At 41.8% G+C, this 24,009-nt stretch overlaps 1 protein-coding gene across 6 annotated transcripts in view; it reads right to left on the bottom strand.

The window, feature by feature from the left end:
- The window catches only part of LOC110049507 (obscurin-like), a 123,825-nt gene that overhangs the window by 60,181 nt on the left and 39,635 nt on the right, over nt 1-24,009 (bottom strand). For 4 of the 6 annotated variants that reach the window (XM_089296659.1, XM_089296657.1, XM_089296658.1 and 1 more), the window contains 22 exons: nt 23,871-23,923; nt 23,284-23,534; nt 22,872-22,921; nt 22,531-22,603; nt 21,830-22,114; nt 21,317-21,380; nt 16,170-20,302; nt 12,616-14,634; nt 11,355-12,233; nt 9,795-10,697; nt 9,190-9,489; nt 8,493-8,695; nt 8,023-8,407; nt 7,364-7,672; nt 6,960-6,984; nt 6,415-6,698; nt 5,939-5,977; nt 5,137-5,759; nt 4,376-4,628; nt 3,171-3,845; nt 1,786-2,667; nt 314-1,198 (listed from right to left, as the gene is read on the bottom strand). In XM_089296659.1, the coding sequence (XP_089152785.1) occupies nt 314-1,198; nt 1,786-2,667; nt 3,171-3,845; nt 4,376-4,628; nt 5,137-5,759; nt 5,939-5,977; nt 6,415-6,698; nt 6,960-6,984; nt 7,364-7,672; nt 8,023-8,407; nt 8,493-8,695; nt 9,190-9,489; nt 9,795-10,697; nt 11,355-12,233; nt 12,616-14,634; nt 16,170-20,302; nt 21,317-21,380; nt 21,830-22,114; nt 22,531-22,603; nt 22,872-22,921; nt 23,284-23,534; nt 23,871-23,923 (13,573 nt within the window). The remainder of the gene's footprint in view (nt 1-313; nt 1,199-1,785; nt 2,668-3,170; nt 3,846-4,375; nt 4,629-5,136; nt 5,760-5,938; nt 5,978-6,414; nt 6,699-6,959; nt 6,985-7,363; nt 7,673-8,022; nt 8,408-8,492; nt 8,696-9,189; nt 9,490-9,794; nt 10,698-11,354; nt 12,234-12,615; nt 14,635-16,169; nt 20,303-21,316; nt 21,381-21,829; nt 22,115-22,530; nt 22,604-22,871; nt 22,922-23,283; nt 23,535-23,870; nt 23,924-24,009) is intronic. The other 2 variants (XM_089296660.1, XM_089296662.1) reach the window with 1 other exon arrangement.

Here is a 24,009-nt window from a genome sequence, read left to right as displayed (position 1 = left end):
GGCGATCCAAAAATAAGAACACGAAGAAACAAAATTGTTAACTTGATAATTTGCGTAACCAACTTCGTATAGTTCTTTAATAACTGGAATGCTTCTCTCCATTCTTATCAGAGAACAGTCAAGTTCCAAATTGGCTGTTTCGATAGAAACTTAAAGGTACAGTCTGGACTATCTAAAAGTGCTCTTAAATCTTTTCTAGTGTTTTTGCCCAGACTAACACTTTACTGTGTCCTTGTACAAATGAAAATCGACTTAGTTGTCAAAAAGCAACCTACGACTGTGTTTCAAAACGGAAAATCGCGAAATACCATACCTGCTACATTGACATCAAATGTACGCGTGATAGTCCCGGCCTTGCTTGAGGCTTCACATTTGTATGTCCCAGAATCTTCAGGGGTAACGTCCAAAATCACAAGGGAAAACTTATCACCGTTTTCATCGATCTTTATTCTGCTGGTTTTTCTCAGTTTCTTGTCATCTTTGTACCACTCCACACCCGGCACAGGCTTGCCTTTGATGCCCACACTCAAGCATACCTCATCCCCATCTGTGACGTTGACGGGAGCACTTTCCTCTTCGTCTGTAAACTCCGGCGCAATCATCTTTTCTTTCACTGCTAGAGCGGCCTTGGAACTTGCCTGTCCTTCCTCGTTGGCAGCAACGCATCTGTACGTACCAGCATCTTCAGGCACAGTGTCCTCGATGATCAACGTAAAAATGCCCGCTTCTTCGTCGTCCATCATCACATAACGCCCTTCGTCATCCAATTTGTCCTTCCCTTTGAACCAGTCTACCACTGGAATTGGATTGCCTTCAATTGTGACGTCGAAACGTGCTGGTTCCCCCTCAGTGACATTCACGGGTTTCATCTTCTCGATGAACTCTGGTTTCTTGTTTGGCTCGTTAACGAGGAGTTCAGAAGCGCAAGACACTGATCCGAGGTCGTTCTTCGCAACACACTTGTAAGCACCTTCGTCTTCCAGCTCGGTTGAGAGAATCTTCAAAGTACACAACTCGCCATCAAAACGAATCTTTATTCTCTTGTCTTCCTTCACAGGTTCGCTGTCTCTAAACCACTCAATGCTTGGTTCTGGTACACCTGTCACTTTACACTGCAGCTTAGCAGGAGATCCTTGGACTACTTCCACCGGTTGCAGGGATTCTATGAACACTGGTGCAGTACCTTCAGGTTTCTTGGCTAAAGTGCATTAAGTATCAGGTAAGATTGATTAAAACAATTCTTCCCCAAATAAATTGAAGTCTGAGATTCAAACCCAAAAATTCCATATTGATAGCTCTACAAATCCGCGCGCAAAATTAAATAAAATTTTAAAAGAAAAAAAAAAACAGAAAAACAACCAACCAGAAAGCATTATCTGGACGCCTGTACGGAATTTTTGGGGTCAAATCTGAAACTGCTCTCGAGGTGGGGAAAGAATAGGCTAGAATAAATTGGTAAGTACAATTTTAACTTTATTCTACCCATTTTGTTCAGTCTGTCCCGTTGAGACAAAGACCCTTGAAAGCAATTATGAGGTACTAAACGTTTCAAATTATTTTTCGTCATTGTTCGGGGTAACTTTGTGATAAAGTGGACTTTGGTTTCATTAACACAGTTGAAACAACAGTGCAACTGGAAAATTCAATACAAACATTCTGTAAGATACCACCCTCTTAAGAACCTTTATGCATTAACTTCAATTGTCCATTAAAAATGAAACAGAGCAATCAAAACTCTCAAGGACGACGAAAGATTTTTAAAACATCTAGCATGAAATAAAGCACCTTTAACATCGACATCAAACGTTTTTTCTGCTTTACCACCCTTGCTCTTTGCTTCACACTTGTAAACACCGGAATCTTCAGGCTTGGCTTCCAATATAATGAGGGAGTGTTCCCCATCTTTGGCGTCCATCTTCAAACGACTTGTTTCCTGTAGCTTCTCCTCATCCTTGTACCAATCGACAGCGGGCTCTGGCTTCCCTTTCACAACAGTATTGAGACTGACAACATCACCTTCTCCCACCTTCACGGGGGCCGCTTCTTGTTCAGTGTCAAATACAGGTTCGGTGATGACCTCCCTGACAGCCAAGGCAGCCTTGCAAGACACTTGACCTTCCTCGTTTTCAGCTACGCACTTGTAAGCTCCTGCATCCTCTGGAAGCGTGTCGTTGATTGTCAGTGAGTAAGTGCCACTGTCTTCATTATCAACCATCTCAATACGCCCTTGATCTTCCAATTTGTCCTTGCCCCTGTACCAGTCAATGACAGGTGAAGGGTGGCCAGTCACTTTCACAGAAAATTGTGCAGGTTCTCCCTCAGTGACATCAACAGGCTTCATTTTCTCTTCAAACGCAGGCTTTACGTTTGCTTCATTGACAAGAAGCTCCGACGAACAAGAGGCTGAACCAAACATGTTTTCAGCGACACACTTGTATTGACCCTCATCATCTAGTTCTGTGGTCGTGATCTTTAAAGTGGCCCGCTCTCCGTCAAATCGAGTTTTGTATCTCTTCACCTCTGCCACGCTTTTACCATCTTTAAACCAAGCTATGTTCGGCTCTGGTGTCCCCGCGACCTTGCACTCCAACGTTGCCCCATTTCCTTCTGTTACTTCAACAGACTCCAGTGGTTGTGTAAACTTGGGGGCTTCACCTTGTGTCTTTCCTGTACCAAAAATATGAAAAAAAAAATTCATAGCGTTTCACCTCCACTGACTGTACACCTTTTGACGTTCTTCAACTTAGCATTTACCATCAGCAATCAACAGTCCTTGTTTACTTAATATTGAATAAAACACGTTAATTGTCTTATCAGTGATGATGAGGTCAACAGATTCCACAATGCAGACATTTCCCTTCTAGAGTATTATCGTAAAAATGTACTTGGATTTCTACTCCAGTTACTCACTCAAACCACTTTCTCCTTCATCCAAGCACTCACTCGCTTTCTCATTTTCCACGCTGCATTAAACATACGTTTAATGCAGAAACATACGTTGCTAATATTCATTTCACTCGCGACAGGTAATGAAGGAGATGTATTATAGTCCTGGTTCTTTCAATTTCACAATTTTCGTCAAATCCTGAAAAATTCCAACTTTCTCAGCTTTTATCGTAGTGGTGAGATTTAAGTAGGATGTTCATTATCTTATTCAGCACTTAGCTTACCTTTCACGTTGACATCGAAAGACTTTGTTGATATTCCCGCTGGGCTCGTGGCTTTGAAGGTATAAATGCCAGAATCTTCCGGTACCGCATCTTTGATATTCAGCGTGTACGTGTCTCCTTTAGTCTTTGTGTCAAGCCTACTTGTCTTTCGTACCGGCTTCCCATCCTTCAGCCACTCCACAGTAGGTTTGAAAGTTCCCGAGACCGCCACATTTAAGTCCACTTCGCCACCCTCGGTTATATCAAGGACTGAAGTCTCCGATTCTTCTGCGTCTTCTGGAGCTGCTTGTTTTCCTTTCACTGTCAACTGTGCTTCACAGGATGTCTGGCCAACTTCATTTGATGCAACACACTTGTACGGACCAGCATCTCCAGCTTCAGTTTGCTCAATAATCAGTGTGAACAGGTCTTCCTCGATGGCATCTACGTGTACGAACCGCCCTTCATCTAATATCTTCCTTGACCCTTGGTACCACTCAACGTGAGGTTCTGGAATGGCAAAGATTCTAGCGTCAAAACGGGCTTCTTCTCCAGCGTCAACTACAAGATCTTCCAATTTCTTTGTGAAGACTGGAGCGGTTGTATCTCGGACAGGTCTTTCCTCGATTGGCAATGGTAACTCTACGTCCTCCACCTCGGAAGCGCTTACTGGCTGTTCTTGTATTCCGTCTGGTCCTACGTGACACAGAAAAGAATCCCTCACTCATACAGTGCATCAATAAATGAACAACAAGAACGTCAATAAATGGGTCTGAGGCAGACAAGAATACGACATTTTGCACATCCAAAGCTACAGACTAGCTGTGTATCTTAGTATGAAGTGTTATTACTGAGAAACTTTGAAAAGAACGGTTTGATTGTTTCACGTTTGTCACATTTAATGCGCCGAAATAGCATAACATATGAGACTAAAGAAAACTGTAGCTATAATGGAAAGAAAGATGATGGTCGTAGAGGGTCACACCGACTCTCAATAGCAAGTGTGCATGAAGACCAGAGAGTATGTAAATGAATTACATGTACATACGAGTGTCTTTCATTTACATAAAATACCTTACTTATAGACGATACTGCAGTGATATACCGACACATTGAACAATGTTTCCCTTTACAGTAAAGCCCATAATTTAGGAGTACTGAGAAGAAACTGAAAATCAAGTGCTCTCACCAAATGAACTAGAAACATCTGTTAGAAACCAACTTACCTTCAATGTTTAGAAGGAATTTCTTAGTGATAGTTCCCATCACGCTAGATGCAACACATTTGTATGTACCAGAGTCAGCTGGAGTCACGTGGTAAACCATTAGTTTGCAGTGATCAGGATCCTGTGAGATCTCTAGATGAGAGCCTGACACAATGGGTTCCTCGTCTTTGAACCATGCAACAGATGGCGAGGGTAAGCGGCCACTGTTCATAACCATGCACACATTATCTCCTTGAGAGCCCTCCATGGGGACCTGAAAAGAGAGGAATTTAGATATTGTACTTTGTAAAGGACTTGTCAAACTAATAAAAAATTCACCAAGTTTAAACAAAAGAAATCATAACCATGACGTTAATTACTCCTTAGTCTCATTTCCGATTGAGAAGATAATCAAACACTCAAAACGCGTCCTATTTCCGATCCTCTTCTGAGCGTTTGAAACGTAATGAAACTCTGTCTCTCGTGCATATTGCATCTGCTTTCCAAGACATTGTCCGGCTTTCGGAGCTGTTTCTATAGAACCTGACCATATTCGTATTCTCGGTATTGGACTGGAACTAGCTTGGAAAGGAGGCTCGTGCGGGGGAATATCATTAAAAACAGATTAAAGTCATTTGCATTTAAAAAGATTCCCCGCATTGGCCTCAATTTCAAGATAGTTTCAGTCCAATACCAGGAATACGAATATGGTTTATTGCAAACTCGTTCTAGATTAACTTGGGATTCCATTCATGTCCACATGAAACATTTTTTTTCCTTACTTCTTCCATTTCTTCCTTAAACTCAGGTGGGACGGTACTACGAGTGACAGCCAGCTCACACGTACAATTGGCAGTTCCTGCTTCACTCATAGCCACAACCTTGTAGCTACCAGAATCCACCACTCGGCAATCTTCAATCACCAAAGAAAACAACTCCTTGTCATTGTCATCAACGTCATCGATTATGACAACACGACCTTTATCTTCAAGCTGGTGTCCATCCTTGAACCATTCCACCACCGGTTCAGGGTCTCCTGCAATGCGGACATCAAATCGAACCACGTCACCCTCGTTTGCCTCCATGTTCTTCAGAGGTTCCTTAATCAGTGGCATGGTCACACCTTCCTCCACAATCAGTTCAGATTGGCAAGCTACTTTACCAAACTCATTCTGTGCAACGCACTTGTACTCCGCTTCGTCATCCAATTCTGTGGGAGAGATCACAACTGCAAAGACGTCGCCCTCGTTTTCAATCGTGATTCGATCATCTTCTTTCAATGGTTCATCGTCTTTGTACCAGGACACGTCTGCTCCAGGTCCCACGCGGCATTCGAGCCTGGTGGAGTCGCCTTCAAGAACCTCCATTTCTTCTGGCAAGGGTGTTATGAAATAAGGTCTTTGGCCTATTTATGACAAAGATTAGAGTATGTCAAATCATAAAATAACTAAGATAGTACGCAACTGTGTTTAAATAAGGCTATGCAACCCCGGAAAAAGTACTCTGCTGCCTAAATCTCACACACTTCAATCAGTCAGAAAACAGCGACGCTGTTCAAAGTACACATGAATAGTGCATACATACCACTGATACCTGCACCATCTTCTACAGCTTCGCTCTTTTCTGTAAAAGAACACGGTATTCCTTTAGAACTCAAACCATGCAATTTTAGAATTTATATCAAGCCGACTAAGTCAGACGAGTCGAACATACACCAAAAAACATAAACGCCAAATTCCAAGGGTAATAACTACTTGCAGGGGATGGTAATTTAAGAGGGACAATTTTCTGTCCAGAATTTATGAAGACCTACCAAATTTGCTAATTATCTGAGGCCTTGTTCTTCATAAGGAAAGGAGAACACAATGATGACAGAAACTGTCATATCCAACAGGTCATATCTTTCAGGTTTATTAGACTTATTAGTAGCCAAGCTTCTCAGGTTTTCCTTGTGTATTGCGTAAAGGTTGAGTCACGTTCATGGTCTATACTCTGCTCGACAATAGCTCTCGAACAAGGAGCACAGTTACTATAAAAAGTGTGATACATTGCTACAATACCTTCAACTAAAATCTGAGCTTCACACTGGTCTTGCCCAACTTGGTTCTTCACAACACATTTGTAAATAGCTTCATCGTCGATTTCTACTGGATCCACCCTGAGTAAAAAGATGTCATCATCTGACAGTAATTTGCAGCGTTCATCTGCCTCGATTACTTCGTCATCTCTGTACCATGTCACAGTGCGAGGTTTGGAGGCAAGGACTTTGATTTGCAGTTCAAGCTTTTCTCCCTCGATAAGATCTTGGTCAACAAACTTCTGAACCAATACTGGCTTTTTAAGTCTGAGTAAAGAAAGACGATTTTATTGCATAAGCATACCACTGATGAAGCTTAGAAAACTGGCTTGAAAACCGAGTGAGATTCCCTAAGGGAAGAGATTGTTCTACATTGAAATATAATTTGCATTTGATCGTTTCTTTGATAGTGATAGCGATTTTGATTATGTTTTGATACGATCTTTTTTTTTGGGGGGGGGGGGGAGGCAGGGGCTGGCATAAAATTAGGCAGGCATTACATCTACAAGGCATAAAAAATATACTTACATCACTGGATCGTCATCCGACGGTTCTATGGATAAAAACAAAACACTTACAGTTTAACTCTTCACAGAATAAAACTAACAGCAGGGTGTAAGATACACGTGCAAAATGAAAGCAAATAATACACTCGCTGAACAAATAGATGTAGTTTTAACATGTTCAAATACATGAACAAAACCATTACAGAATATAAACAGAGGCTCACATTTGTGTGGCATATTTGCCTGACATTTTTGCGTGGCAATTTTGGGTGATATTCCACATGCAGCAACAACCAATCAGAGACACTGCCCGGATCAATATAGATCTACGTCATCAGTACAGTATCTCGGGGTGAAAACAATGGCATCTCTCGTTTAGTAACAGAATAGAGCACTCAAAGAAAAAAATAACAAACTTCTAAATACCTTCAACTATCAGCTCTGCAGAAGAATTCAGTTCTTGGTCACCGCTCTGAACTGAACACTTGTAGAGACCCTCATCTTTACCAACAGTTTTCTTAATCACCAGCTTACTGCTGTGTTCATCTGCTAAAATCTTGATTCTTCTGCCTTGTTCCACAGGCCTCATGTCCTTGAACCATGCTACAGTAATACTGGTGTCACTAGCAAAGCACATTTCCAAGGTAGCAGGCTCTCCTTCATCGACCTCTACATCCTCCAATTCCTTTGTAATTTGAAGTCCGCGGGGCTCTTTTTCAAGTGGCTTTTTAACTTCTGTCATAAAAGGTAATGTAATGCAGGTAAAAAGGTGTCCAACTAAACGATAAATATCCGAACATTTATCTTAAAAGCAAGTCAACTATATGTACATTCAACCTTACAGGAACACATGTTTAAGAGTTGGAGTACGGTAATGTGACAGCCACCTTGGAAGAGACATGTCACCTTTTTCTTTGAATGATTATTAAGTCAGAAAGGCCAAAATAATGAAAATCACTTGTAAAGTATAGATGATGCAAGTTATGAATTGTAACTATGCAATTTAATTTGTTCTATCGGTATAATTATTGGACAGTGTAAGCTACAATAAACTAACTGTTTCATTTTTGGAAGCCAATGTTTACCTTCCACCAACAGCTCTACTTCACATATAGCTTTGCCCGCCTCACTTTTAGCCACGCATTTATACATTCCTTCGTCGTCTAACTTGGCCTTATGGATCACAAGCTCGTGCTGGTCTCCCTCTGATGTCACAGAAATCCGATCACTTGGCTCAACTGGCTTATCGTCCACAAACCAGGAAATATCAGGTGTAGGCTGCCCAATCACCCTGACCTTGAGGACAGCCTCGTCACCTTCATCCACCTTCAGGTCGTGAGGAACGTCTACAAAATCGGGCAGAACGGTGGGCTCATCTGCAACGGGAAGTGTCATCTGTACTGGCTCGTACTGCAGAGCAGACATGGTATCGGGTATCATAGGCACATCCCCTTGTCCAGGTAAAACAAGCTGCAAGAATGAACATATATTATTAACACATTCCGCTTACATGGGATAGTCTGTCAAAAGTCCAAAAGCGAAGGAATATTTGTACCTGAACTTCGCCAAATGGTTGTTTGCTCCCTGGGAGTTCTTTACTTGACATTTGACGTGTTTCCTTGGAAGGAGGAAGTTCTTCCTCTTTCACTGGCAGTTGAAGCTGCACCTCTCCAAAGGGAGATGAGCTTACAGGAATACTTGTTTGCACCACGACTTGTCCCTCTGGTTTCTCTTCATCTTGTTGTTCATCATCTTCTCCTACAGAAAAAAGAATGAAGCCTCGTAAGCTACACACAGCCGTTCCTTACGTTCCCATTGCATCAAGTCAGAATGTTCTAAACAAACTTGTTATGCCACTGTCTTCAAATGACGGCCTACATCTAGCACTACATATGGGTGATACTACTCTCGCGAATATTGATCTTAGAGCTGGACTTCATATGTCCATCCATTTCCCTACTGTTCCATTAGAGCACCAGTGACTCGCACTGAGCCCTTATATGCTCATCACTTACCGGATTAGTTTCAAAAGGTTAGGTCGATAGTTATGAATATATACTCAATATCTTCCTGAAACCGTGTTAGTTTTCCATGATTTATGACCGAAAAGTTAGAAAATATACACGAAAAATCTAATGTTTTCCCCCGAACAAAATTCAGAAACAATTCCCACGCACAAAGTCAGCCATAAGACATTCCACAAGTATGTTCTATCTCCGCCATTCATAATGCTGCAAGCAACAACTCCTTACCTGTCACCAACAACTCTGCTTCAGAGATGGCTTTTCCGAACGAGTTTGAGGCCACACATCTGTACATACCCTCATCCTCAAGCTTAGCAGAATTGATGACCAGGACACAGCCATCAGTGTCGTCAAACTCGATCCTAAAATTTCTTCCTTCTTCTATCGGCTCCTCATCTTTGAACCACTCAATGTCAGGCTCTGGTTCACCACTTAGCCGAACCTCGAGCTTTGCCGCACTACCCTCAAAGACTTCCTGGGATTTCAAAGGTTGAAGGAACTTAGGAGACTCGCCTTCGGGTTCTTTTGCTGTAAAATTAACGAGACGTAACATAAGAACTCAAGAGCCAAATGCGTCTGGTGAGTATGAAAAATGTCACATCCAAAGAGGTGAAATGTCCGTACGAATGTTCGAATGTTAATTCGGAACTCTTTTTGGTGGCCGTTTGGCAAATGATTGCTCCGCGGATTTGGTGGTACTTCAAGACAATATCCACAAGTTATGGAATTGCTTTATTTAATTTAAAAGTGTATTTTACAATTTTACATACACTGTCACTGTTAATTGCTAATTACTCTTGAGAATCAGAGGGTTAGGCAGTTAGATTACTCACCTTCAATATTAACATTGAAGTCTCTTGTCGCTGTGCCAGCGGGGCTGGTAGCTTTGCACTGGTATGTTCCAGAGTCATCAGGTGTTGCGGCGACAATAGTCAGTGTCTGTTTGTCTCCTTGCACATCAGTCTTGTACTTGCTGCTTGTTCGACTGATAGGTTTGTCATCTTTGTACCACTTAACAGACGGGTTTGGTTTTCCACCTACTTCCACTTGCAGTGTTACATCAGCTCCTTCGTCAATCACCATTGGCGTCTCACTAGGTTGGTCTGCGAACTTGGGTGCGATCAATTTTTCCTTCACTGTCAATCCTGCAGAACAAACCGCCTTTCCAACCACATTGGATGCAACACATTTATACCTTCCTTTGTCTTTTGCGTCACAGTCTTTGATGGTAAATGTGTGCCGGCCATCAGACATGGAATCTACCGAAAATCGCTCATCAGTTGTGATCTCCCGATCAGATGTAAACCATTGAACGTCTGGCTGTGGGTGGCCTTGGACTTTGACACTGAAGACAGCAGAATCGCCTTCAGATGTGCTCAGATCTTTCATCTTCTCCAGAAATTCTGGTTTTGTTTGATCTTCTTCATCAACTATTTCATTGACAAAGAGTTCCAACGTACATGTTGCTGATCCAAACTCGTTGTGAGCCTTACACTGATATTCTCCTTCATCATCCAACTCTGTGCTGCTAAAGCACAGTGAAGAGACCTCTCCATCAAAGTCACTAGTTACACGCTTATCTGTTTCCACAGGCTCACCCTCTATAAGCCACGTTATTACTGGACTTGGTGTTCCAGTGACCTTGCAAGAAAGTTTGGCCGCAGTACCTTCAAATACTTCCACGGGAGTGACGGCGTCAGTGATTTCTGGTCTAATGCCATCCACAGAATCTTTGCCTTAAAATTAAATCAATGTAAGGTATTAAAGCAAAAGTGGGACAAATAAACAGGTTAGTAGCTTACTTAGAGTATTTTACACAACCAAAGAAGGACTAAAATACCGTCGTCACAGCATAAGCTCCACGACTGAAGGAGAGGAGTTATATTTTTCAAGCTGAATCAGTTAGCCGTCAACTACGTTATCTTTTTAAACCATCCTTACAAATGAAAAGGCAGGAACAATCAACCTTGAACGTGGGCGATAAAAATTCCAGCGCCCAAATGACTAGTAAAGATGTATGGGTTATTGACCAAGTGTGAGGTCAAAATGGCTGGATATTGTGTTTATGGACCGAGACGGAGTCCTTCCGAATGACAATGCCACGAACGATGTAAAATGAGAATGTGGACAATAAAAATAATACTTATATTTCATTGGCTATTGCAACAGACAAAAAGTTATCTTGTTTTGCTTGCTTGAGATTACTATTGTTGTTTTGTTTTGTTTTGTTTTTTTGTGGCACAGTCTGCCACACATAATTTGTGGAGCTGGGGAAACATTATTGTAACAAATTTTTGGACAAATTCTAGTTATCAGTCATTGTTTCTGTGATAAAAGTAAAATACAAAGTATACACAGTACAAAGTAAATGTGGAGAAACGTGCAAGTGTTACCCTTAATGGTGACATTGAAAGTGCTCGTGCTGTCATCAGTGGTCTCACACGTGTAAATCCCCGAGTCGTCAGGTGAGGCATCTTTAATCGTCAAGGTGTGGACGCCTTCTTTAGCACCGATATTGTAGTGATTGCTCTGTGTGATGGGTTCATCATCCTTAAGCCAGCTGACTTTGGGATGGTCAGCACTCATCAAAGCCTTCAGTGTTACATCTTGGCCTTCTAGAAACTCCAAAGGAATTTCTGCCACGTCTGGGGTCTTTAGAGACTCAGATTTAGGAGTGAAAGACAAGTCAGCGGTACAACTGTCCTTTCCAGCCTCGTTCATGGCTAGACAAGTGTACTGACCCGCATCAGATGGTTTGCAGTTTTCAATAACAAGAGAGAACAGGTCTGGTTCACTGTCATCCACATCATCAATTATCATGACACGACCTTCGTCTTCTAGTTGTACACCATCTTTAAACCATTCCACGACTGGTTCTGGATTTCCAACAACACGTATGTCAAAGCACGCATTCTCACCTTCAATCACATTCAAGTTTTGCAGTTTCTCTTTAAATATTGGTAATGCCATTCCTTCTTCAATAAGAACCTCAGCAGACGTTGACACAACTCCTTGGTCGTTCTCTATTTGACACAAATAGTCCCCTTCGTCTTCAAGCGTTGAATCTTGGATGGTCAGGATACAAACTGTGCCATCAAATGAGCTTGATATTCGTTCATCTTCAGTAATAAGATCGTTGTCATGGTACCATCTTACTTGAGCATCAGCTGCTCCAGAGACATGGCACTCCAACACAACAGGTTGTCCTTTAAGAACTTCTACTTCAGTCAATGGTTTGGTGATCTCTGGCACTGAGCTGACTGGTTTTGCACCTGTGACATTGTAGGTTGAACATAACGATTCATAAAGCTTTTACCAAATAGAAACAAACTACATTGCATTAGTATTGTTAGTATAGTTGTTGTGATAAAGTGGCATGTTGCCTGTACTGTGCTACATTCGAAGCCTGCTATGCCAAACTCCCGGTAGAAAATGGCTGAAAAAGATGATACATGGGCTTAGGATGTGGCGAGTGTGAAATAATTGAGTTCATGATAGCGAGGTTCAACTGTATTGACAGGCACAAAATACCAAAGATGTCTTTAAGGCTTATTATCAAACAACGAAATAGGAAATAACCAATCTAAAGAAGACGAAGAAGAGCATGAAATGGAAGCGTTTAAAACACAGGAAGATGACAAGATTTTGAGCTACCTTCAATCTCAACATTGAAAGCACGAGTACCAACTCCAGCTTCATTTGTGGCAGTTAGCGTATACGTTCCTTTGTCGTCCACATTTGGATTCTTAATCAATAAGGTGTGCAGGTCATCTTTTGAGGTGATGGAAATATGTTCGCTTTCTTTAAGAGGGACTTCGTCTTTATCCCACTCAATTTCTGGTTTGGGGATACCCTGTACCTTGGCTTCAAGTTTCACATCTCCTCGGTCAGTTACTTCAAAAGGAACAACAGTTTCATCTTCAACAAAAGAAGGCCTTTCCAACTCAGACGGTATATCCTCTGGATGATTGTCTACCTTCCCTTCAAATTCAACTGTGAATGTTTTCCATGACTTGCCTGCTTTGTTTGAAGCTGTGCATTTGTAAAGCCCTTTGTCATCTGGAGTGGCACCGTTTATGACCAGTGTTTGCACACCCGCTCTGGACCGTATTTGAAAGTGGTTGCTCTCCTGTATAGGTTTTCCATCCTTTGTCCACTCTATTTCTGGCTCTCCACTGAACTGAACCTCCAGTTTGACATCCCCAGCATCGGAAACTTCAAATGATGGCTCTTCCTCTGTCCTTTCCACAACTCTGGGAGGCGACAATCCTTCTTCTGTCTGACCGCTTCCAGCTGGTATAGCCTTGGCACCTCCTATGTTAAGGGTGTATGTCCTGATAGATTTACCAGCTGGGTTGGTTGCTGTGCAAATGTACTTCCCTTCATCCTCAGGTGAGGCTCCTTTTATAACAAGCCTATGAATGTCATCTGAAGAAGACAATTGGATATGATCACTCTCTGCTATCGGTTGATCATCTTTTGCCCACTCAACATCTGGAGGAGGATTCCCTGTAACTTTAACTTCCATGGTCACATCACCGTCATCTGAAATCTGAAAAGGACTGTCTAAATGGTCTTCAAAAGAAGGCATGACCCAATCTTCATAACCTTCTATGTTCACATCAAAGCTTCTAGTGGAAGTTCCAGCATCATTTGATGCAACACAAACGTAAGTTCCTTTATCTCTTGGAGTGGGCCCCAGGATCGTCAAGGTGTGTATATCTTTGTCGCTACGTACAACGAGATTTTTGCTTTCCGGCAAGGGTTGGTCATCCTTTAGCCACTTCACCTGAGGAAGAGGTTTACCACTTACCCTCACTTCAAGTTTAACGTCCCCATCAGTGTTAACTTCAAAGGGACTTGACCCTTCTGGTAAGGCAATGAAGCGAGGAGCTTCGTGACCCTCTGTTATACTCTCTCTGGAAGCCAAGAGTTTCTTTTTGCCAGGTTTCGTAGTCTCTGGTTGTTCCGATGTAATTTCAAACTTTGGCTCAATGGCGAACGTCACTGGTTCAGCTGAATCAGCTTTGAACTGCACTTCAAATGGTACTTCAACGATGGGTCCACGTTCTTTGCCAAGTGGGGCAACAGCTAAGCATACTTTACAGGACTCTTCTCCAGCTTCATTGAAAGCAACACATCTATATGAGCCACCATCTTCCATAATGGTCTCCTTAATGGTGAAGGAGAATTTTCCATGGTCAACATCTTCTTTGATAACAAATCTTCCTTGGTCCTCTATTGCCAGTCCATCCCTGAACCAGTCAACCTCTGGAGGTGGACTACCACCTACAACAGCATTGAACGTGACCTCTTGACCTGCCGATGTTGTTTGATTGTCAGGTTTCTTTTTAAAATAGGGTGGAGTGTGTTCTTCTTCTACTAACAGTTCACATTCAGTTGATGCCATGCCAAAGTCATTTCTAGCAATGCACTTGTAATCTTCCTCGTCATCAAGCTCCGTACGCAAAAAGATTAAACGGCAGATTTTACCATCAAATTCCGTGCGAACACGCGTTGTCTGCCTCAATCGAGAATCATCTTTGTGCCACTCAATTGATATCTCAGGAGAACCAATAACTTCACATTCCAGAGTGACAGGAGAATTCTCGACAGCTTTTGGTGACTCCAGGATCTTTGAAAACCGCGGTGCACTTCCTTGCGGCTTTGTAGCTATACAAAAATAAATGCAAGGTTCCTTCATATTTCCATATACGATGGGTGTATGTCTGAGTAGCTCAGTCCCCAAACAGCATGAGTGCAGCATGTATGAAGTATGACAAGCTGAGCGAAAAGCGTTAGTTGAAACACATGAGTACCCTTAGGAATGGCCACCAACATCAGTTACAAGTTAAGCAAGTTAAATCCACAATAGATGATGTCAAGCCCGGATAGCTCACTCCAGATACTGCAACAGGGTAGCAAGAATGAAGCAACGATGAACTGAATAGTAGTTGTTAAGATACCCAAAGATGCCCTTAATTGTTACCAACACCAGTTAGATTATCAGCACATGTACTCCATAACAGACGATTTAAGTCGGAGTAGCCTACATGTACTTCAGTCATTGCATCAGGGCAGCAAGTGCAGTACAGGATGTACAATGAACTGGATAACAAGCATTAGTTAGGATAAAACAGCCATCAGCACCAGTTACAGTGTAGAGAGTTTTAACCGCAATAAATAAGTTTACGTCTGGTTAACTTATTTAAGAGACTACCTCAGAGTAATCACTACAATGCGCAATGAACAAAGCAGAAGTTGAGGTACACGACGTTCTCTAAGTTAGTAAAATCACCACCAACACCAGCATAATAGTAGATAAGCAAGTTTCACCCACAATAGATGAGTTCAGGATTGGGTAGCTTGAGTGAGAGATTGCATTAGAGCAGTTAGTAGAATGTACGATGTACAATAAACTGAGCACTGAGCATTAGTTGACACACGTGATGGTTCACTCAATAATAACACATACTCGCCAGTTACCGTATCATCAAGATAATGTGATTATTTTAGGTCTGTCTCACTTGAGTAACTTCACTAAAACAATACGCGCGTGAATGACGTACGCTAAAAATAAAAACCCTAGTTTAGCAAAACTAAATTTTATTGCAAACACCGTAAAGTTCCGAAACTAACCACCCTCGCTAATTTCGGATTTTGCATCCTTTTCCATCGACGTTTTCGTAGCGTTACAACTATCGCGGGGTCACTACTTTTAGGAAGCTTAAACGGCTACCCTATGAGAGTCAGTTGATTGCAATAAAATACAAATGTTATAAAGTGTCATTGGTGAAAGGAATCAGAAAAAAGGATTGATGAAAAAAATTTACAGTGATCATAACAGAGGGTCGCTACTTTAAGAACTCTACGGTCCGTTACGGCCAAGTATAGTTTAACAACAGCAAACACAATTGCAGTTTCATTCTGTAAGCCTTGACGCAAATATTTCTATTATCGTACACACACACACACTAATCATTACTCAACAGGGTTCTGACAGGACATTTATAAACAGTGATTGTACAGTGACTGTAAGCAAGCTTTTAAACACGAATGACCGAATAGAATACGTTATTCCACTAACCGCATACATAGGAGGACCAGTATAAAGCATTAACGGTGTTAGAACCTTGATAAGACTGTTATTTTCCTACAACAGATTTCAGTCAAAAATATTTTACCAAGAAATAAATCAAAATTCTCACCCTCGATGTTGACGTTAAATGTCCTTGTAGATGTTCCGCCTGGGTTATTTGCTATACATTTGTAAGCACCAGAATCAGCAGGGCCAGCGCCAACAATGGTCAATGTGTGTTTGTCATCCTCTGCTTTGATGTTAAAATGGCTACTGTTCTTCACAGTTGCATCATCCTTGACCCATTCTACAGTTGGTGTAGGCTTGCCACTTACAGTGGCCTCCAACAAAATATCACCACCATCTTCGATCATATTTGGAAATGAAGGCTCGTCTGTGAATACAGGAGGCGTGGGTTTTTCCATGACAGTAAGTTCAGCGCTGCAAGATGCCTGACCAGCTTCGTTTGCAGCAATGCAACGGTATGTCCCAGCATCAGACAGAAGGCAATTGGTCAACTCCAGGGAATGCATATCATCATCTGAGAGGAATTCATAGCGTAGTTCTCCTTCCAAAGCTGTGTCATTCTTAAGCCACTTCATATCTGGCTGAGGTGTACCAGACACACGGACATCAAATCGTACCAAATCTCCTTTATATAACTCGATATTGTTCATTCTCTTCAGGAATTCGGGAGCAACAACTGCCTCATCGACAACTAGTTCTATGGTGCAAGAAACCTTCCCAACCTTGTTAGTTGCTGTGCAAGTGAATTCTCCGTCATCCGTTTGTTTTGCATCCTTCACTGTGAGAACAGACCTGTTTCCATCAAATTCCAATTTAAAACGATAGCTTTCCCGAACAAGCTTTCCATCTTTAAACCACTCAATTTCTGGTTCTGGGAGGCCAGAAACGACTGCTTCAAATCTAGCTTGGCCTCCCTCCACAATCTGTACTCCTTGAGGCTGGACAACAAATTCTGGTGCACGCATTTCCTTCTCAACTTCAAGATTAGCAGAACAAGAATCCCTACCACCACTGTTAGAAGCAACACAGCTGTATTTCCCACCATCTCCTAATCTAGACGGAGTTACTGACAATGTATGAATGCGGCCTTCAGTGTCTATTTGAATATGATCATCAGGGGCAACGTCGCTGTCATCTTTAAGCCACTTCAGGGTTGGTTTGGGTCTTCCACTGACCTCGACCTCGAAGTCTACATCAGACCCTTCGACAACCTTTTTATCTTCAAGACGCTGAAGGAACCTCGGTGGAATGACATTTTCTCGTACTGTCAATTGTCCTTCACATGATACTTCGCCTGCCTCGTTTACTGCTGTGCATCGATAGGTAGCCTGATCGTCTGTTGTGGCACCATAAATAAGATAAGCATAACTTCCTCTCTCTTCATTCTCAACAAACTCAGTTCTAGATGTTGCCTCCTCAATCACAACACCATTCTTGTACCAGTCAATATCAGGTTCTGTGCCTTGAACTCGAACCTCCAATCGCACATCCGTATTTTCAGTCACTTCGATGTCTCTGAGAACCTCCAAGAACGAGGGCTTTTTAATCTTCTCTTGAACAGACAGCTTTCCTGTGCATGACACTTTACCTACTTCATTTGTGGCAGTAACCATGTAGTCTCCTTCATCCTCTGGCAGAACATCCATCAAAACAAGCCTATGAATGTTGCCTTCGGACTCCAACAGAGTCTCTTCGTTTCCTTCAATCTTTGCATCACTGTTAAACCACTCGACATCAGGTGTAGGGTTGCCAGAAATTTCCACCTCGAAACGTGCCGTGTCACCCTCTGTTACGGTAAGATCTTCTAAGCCTTTTGCAATTTCTGGTGGAACAAGTGACTTTTCCTCCTTTGGAACACCAAGCACAGCTTCAAGGGGTACCTCACGTTGTACATCAACAGTATGAGATACAGAGATTTCTTCAATGTCATCACTTGTTTTCCCTTCATCTGCTACTTCCTCTTGTTTCTTTGCTGGTTTGACAACAAGTTGTGCAACACTGTGAACTCTACCAACATCATTTTTAGCCTGGCATTTGACTTCACCAGAATCCTTTGGTGTTGTTTCATGGATGATCAATCTGTGTGCGTCTTCAACTTTCTTTTCTTCATATCTGTCACCAGGTTCAATGAGTACATTGTTTCTAAACCATGAAACATCTGGTTCTGGATTTCCTTGCACTTGCACTTCGAACTCTACATCACTACCCTCTTCAACTTCCACTGGCTTCAGTTCTTTTAAAAACTCCGGTTTGGTCGTAATTTCATCAACTAGAAGTTCAGCAATACATTCTACCTCTCCAAATGAGTTCTTGGCCACACACTTGTACTCCGCTTCATCATCCAACACTGTACCATCAATAACCAAGGCGTGCATGTTTCCCTCTTGAATGATATGGGTATGCTCATCTTCTTCCACAAAGTCATTTTCAACAAACCACTGCACAGCTGGCCTAGGCATCCCATCAACTAATACTTCCAACCGAACTGCATCTCCTTCAACAACGTGAACATTGGTCAATTCTTTGAGAAATACCGGCGCTTTACCACTTGGCTCTTTTTCTATTGCTGGAGGCACAGCCTCAAGAACTTGCTCTGTCGTGGTGGGCACTGCCTTCACACCTTCATCAACAACTTTGAGCTGCGCACTTGTAACTGCTTTGCCTGCTATATTGGTTATGATGCATTTGTACTGGCCGGAGTCATTTGGTGCTATGTCTTCTAGCACAAGCAAGGATGAACCAGGCTCGGTCTCAATGTCCATACCTTCATCATCTTCAGAAACTTCCTCGTCATCCAAAAACCATTTCACCTTTGGTTCTGGGCTGCCAATGTACTTGACAGAAAACTCAACAGTGTTGCCAGCATCTGCTGTGGAGTCATAAAGTTTCTTTGTAAACCTTGGTGGTACAGTGTCCTCTGCAACAACCAGTGTTGTTTCACAAGAGGCTGTCCCAAACTTGTTCCTCGCCTTACAAGTATATATACCACCATCATCATCTCTACAGTGTGTTATAACAAAGGTGTGTGTATTTCCAGTTGTTTGTGTTTCAAACCGTGGCCCTGATTTTAACAGCTTGGTACCCTTGAGCCACTCTACAAAAGGTGTTGGCTTTCCTTGAACTCTAACTTCTAACCGAACAGGACTTCCATCTGGTATTTCAGTATTCTCTAGGACTTTGGTAAACTCTGGAACTTTACCCTCGCCATTGATTGTCACTTTGGCTGAAGTAGTATCTTTTCCAGCAGAATTAGTCGCCGAGCATGTGTATGTTCCTTCATCATCCATGTCTGACTTGGGTATGTTTAAGATACAAGTGTTATCAGATGTCACCTTCAATTTGATCCTGTCACTTTCCTGGACTTGCTGTTGATCCTTGAACCAAGTTATGTTGGGATCTGGTTTTCCAACCACTGTACACTTTAACTTCAATGGCTCCCCCTCGGACACTTCGACAGTTTCTAACTGCGATGCAAATTTGGCTGGTATTTGAAGGGGTGATATGTGAAGATGTGCTGATGACTGGGCGTCTCCAGCCTCATTGGAAGCCTTGCATATATAATCACCTGCATCTTCCAGTTTGCCGTACATGAGAATTAAAGCAGAAGTGTCTTCATCATGGACGAGTTCCAGATGCTTGTCTTCTTTAACTGGCCGTCCATCTTTGTACCAGCTTACATTGGGTTCGGGCATACCTGTGACTTTCACATCAAAGCGAGTGCAAGATCCTTCGACGATGTATACATCCTTCAAATTTTTGACAAAAGCGGGAGGGCTTGTTGGAGTAACTTGTTTCACAGTTAGATCGCAGGACTTTTTGACCTCTCCAGCAGTGTTTTTAGCTCTGCATGTGTATTTTCCTTGATCACTACAGCGTGCATCCTTGATCTCTAAGCTACAAATTTCATTCTCTCTTGTTGCATAGAAACGTCTGTGTGGATAAATTGTAATTGGTTGTTCATCTTTGTACCAAACTACTTCAGGTGGAGGTGTACCGGTAACAAAGATCTGCATTTCCACTGAATCTCCTTCCTCTATTGTTTTGTCTTCAAGTTCAGAGGAAAATTCAGGAGGAATGGACCGTCGACGCGTTGTTGGCTTACTTTCAGTCATCAAATAAATCTCAGGTGCACTGCTGTCACCTGGTTGAGGAAGCTGAACTTGAATGGGAGCAAAGAGAGTCCCACCTTGTCCATCAAGAGTTAAAGTGACCGCCTGTGGTTCTTGATTTGGGTCTCTGTAGAAAACAAATATGGCAAACCCCGTTAATTAACAGACGTCTAGCACAGAGTATCGTATCCTCTTATGTCTATACTGGCATTAAGGTGGCCGAACACAGTTTTCAAGAGCCTATGCCTAATTCACCATTACTTTTAAGCTATTTATGCTTTGGCGCCCGTTTTTTAAAAGCGTCAAGGTTAACCACAGAAGGGTTTATTATCGCATTTTGGCTAAGGTGTGTGCTGTTGCCATGGCAACGGGGCTGGTTAAAAACAAGGCTTAAAAAATTGTTTTTGTTTATTTAAAAAAAATTCAGTCGTTAGATTTTTTTCATCATTTGCCCACTACGAATTGACATTAAATCCCTTCTGTCAACAATGTTCTAATAAAATTTTGACATAGGCGGTTTTCGTAATTCGCCGTTAACCGTTTTCACTGCATGTTCTGTATTATTAAAAATTCCCTATGTCAAAATTCAAATTTTTTGCGATAAATCATTCACGTGGTTTCTGAACTATTGTTTTGCCAAATTTCTTGAAATTCTAACGACTGGATCGTTAGAAATCGGCATGTTTCTGCAAAAGCAATCGGTCTCAATTTTTCCAGCAACTGCGCATGCGCTGCATTTAACTGGGTTCTTTCGGTAACAAAGAAAAAGCTGAGAATTGCTGGGTTTTTTGCGTCGTTACCTTTCTAACATATCTTTGTAATAAAAGACTAAAGCCATCAATATACTGCGTTCAATAATAGAGAAAAATAGCGCAGATAGTGCGGGTGTTGAGTAAATAAAATGATCGCTCTGTTGACGGCATGTTTGTTTTTGCAATCCTTGTGCGCGCGCTGAATTGCATCAGCAAAAGCGCGCGCGAAAACTGTGTTCGGCCACCTTAACCTAAGTATCCGTCGGAAAACTTAATCTGGCTTTGGTGCATCAAGATAGCTATGTTTAATTTCAACATCTATTATTAATAGTGGCTTTGTGCTACATGAGTGTGTGTTCATTTGCTGTGATTATAAAAGAAGTTCTTACATTCTTATAACAGATCTGTCAGTTTGTGGCTCATCAACATCTGGTTCTCCCTCTGATTCACCAGCTGTATCAAAATAAAGGAAAAAGTTGTCAAGAACCAAATCCACTTCTTCTGAAAGTCTTAAAGTCTTCAATTATATTGTTCAGATACAATACAGTACCAAAAGCTCAATCTGGGGACATGTAAATTGGCATTCAGCAGGTAAAAAGACAGTGTTTACGAGGTCAACATTACTTGTTGTAGTTATAGTTGACTAAGACTTGACAATTTTTGAAGAAATGAACGTTTTCTGTGAATGAATATTGCATCTACAATCATGCCTTCCTCATCTAGAAATCAAAATACACGGATTATACTCTTACTGCAATAGCACCTTTACAGACTAAGATTAGCAAGCAGTGAGTGACGAAAGAACCAATGAGATCTGCGAATTCGTAAACTCTGGTTAAAGTAGGAAGAAGTCATAAGTCATGGTACTGCAGCAATGCGGTCTGACATTTTGATCTACTTACATTCAACATTTAGGTCTGCCATGGACGTTGCTGTTCCTGCGGTGTTTCTGGCCTGGCACATGTATGTTCCCTCATCTTCGATATCGACTTCCGATATTTTCAAGCTATGCAAATCACCCTCCTTCTCGGCATGGATGCGCTCCCCTGTTCTGACCGGATGATCATCCTTCATCCATGCTACCTCCGGCTCTGGAACACCAGACACACGGGCATCTAGCTGTGTTGGCTGGCCCTCCTTGGCTTTCTGATTTGCCAATGGCATGGTAAACACTGGCGCTACCGGGGCTGCAAAATGATAAGGATCTATGTTTAAGCTTTGCCGAATAAGTCCCTGCATTTTAACACAAAGTATTTTGAAGTGATTCGCTTGATTTGTGTTCACTTACGACACATTTGTGCATAACTTGCAACTGAAGAGCTGTCAGATAACTCTTCCATGAACTCTATCACAATTTCAAGAGACACAAAAATGTACAAAAATTATAGGAAATTCAACAATTAACGTATTTTTTCTCACCAATTCTACTAAGTAACAAGATAAGATGGAGAGGAATTGCAGTGTGGAAAACCATGATGTATAATATCCGGCGTCAATCTTTTCTGCAGAACATTGAATTCATAAAAAGCCTTTTCTCGTTACCTATACTTGCTGATAAAGTTCTGGTACGAGAATGTTCAACTGAATTAAAATCAAGACATACCTGATGCCAACTGTACAGGCTCTGTTTCTACAACAATTTCTTTTTCAGGAGCAGGGACGACAATTTCTGAAATCTTGACACGAAAAAGAGACATAAGTACTAGTAGACAGATACTATACGTGTAACTAAATATGTCCAAATCTTTAGGCCGAGCGTGAGGTCGAGATGTACATGTACAAATATCGACCTCATACAAGTACATAACATTATTTCCCTGTCAATAAGTTTATCTCTACCACTTCACTGATTACGTACAGAAACAAAAGAACTTAGCAAATATTTCCAATCCTGGACCTCACGTTGGGTTGATTAAAACTATGTAGAGCTATTTAAGTTCATACTTCATCAGGCACTTTGGATCCAGGCTTTGACTTCAGCTTAACGGTGTACTCTAAATAGAAGGAAGTAAGACAAAAACTCTCAAAACGTTTCTACAGGGAAATCGTTTCACTTCCTAAGGTTACTTAGCCCACAAATAATCAAACAGCAAACACAATCTAACCCCAACCACACAGATTTAAGTTAGAACAATCTTTTACAGCATAATATTCAGTATAACATAACAAAACTGCTCGACAGCTTTCATATGAATGGTCATAAACTAGGGTTCTGTTGCAGACTTAAAATTTAGTATGAAGTTACACCGCATTTACCACGATACTACTCAATAGTTGAATGGTTGCATAACATGATTGACGATTTTGAATTTGTCACTCTAGGCTTGTAAAAAATTGTGAAGAAACCAGGCATTACCAGCAGGCATAATGATTTCTGCTGTGGACTTCTTTCGCTGTAGCACTGCTGATGGTACCCAGATTTCATTGTCCTTGGAGCCATCTGCTAGCAGCCTGACCACCTTGTACATCCCAGGGCGTGACAGTCGATCTAGCACCACTACAGTCTCTTCCTTCCGAAGCAATATGTTGTTATGGTCATCTCGATAATCCTCTAATGCCACGTAGAACTCAACCTCTTTTGGGGTGCCAGGAACAAGGATCTCAAACCTGAAATTAAGTAATATTGAACACTAATTTAGAAGTAAAGCTCTTTGGGGTCCATCAACAGGCTTGCCTACAGCTTACAATGTTCTCTGTAACAAGGGCTGTGTAGAATTAAATCAGGCGTAAACCTTCGAGGCCAAGTGGTCCACAAACTGCTGACACTTAACTCTGTTTTCTCTACCACGCGCACCGTAGACTAGAGGGGTTGCAGCTCCCCATCGCTGGGATACTGGTTCTACACAGGATACCACACAACAGACTACGACTTAAGGTCTTTGAACATACATACGATGCCGTCGTGGGGTCGCCAACTTTCAAACAATTATGTCAAATACTTACTGGGTCTTCTGACGAATTTCTGCACAAAGACGATCAACAACTTCTTTGCCAGCCTGCAAAGACAAAAGCTTCCAATCATGACATTTGATGCGGGTAGGTACAGGTGTCTACATTTCTGCTACTTACTGTATTTAGCATA

This window comes from Orbicella faveolata, unplaced genomic scaffold, assembly GCF_042242905.1.
Source record: "Orbicella faveolata isolate gen_17 unplaced genomic scaffold, um_ofav_v1 contig_27, whole genome shotgun sequence".
NCBI classification, from domain to species: domain Eukaryota; kingdom Metazoa; phylum Cnidaria; class Anthozoa; order Scleractinia; family Merulinidae; genus Orbicella; species Orbicella faveolata.
This window is presented reverse-complemented; position numbering and strand designations above follow the sequence as displayed.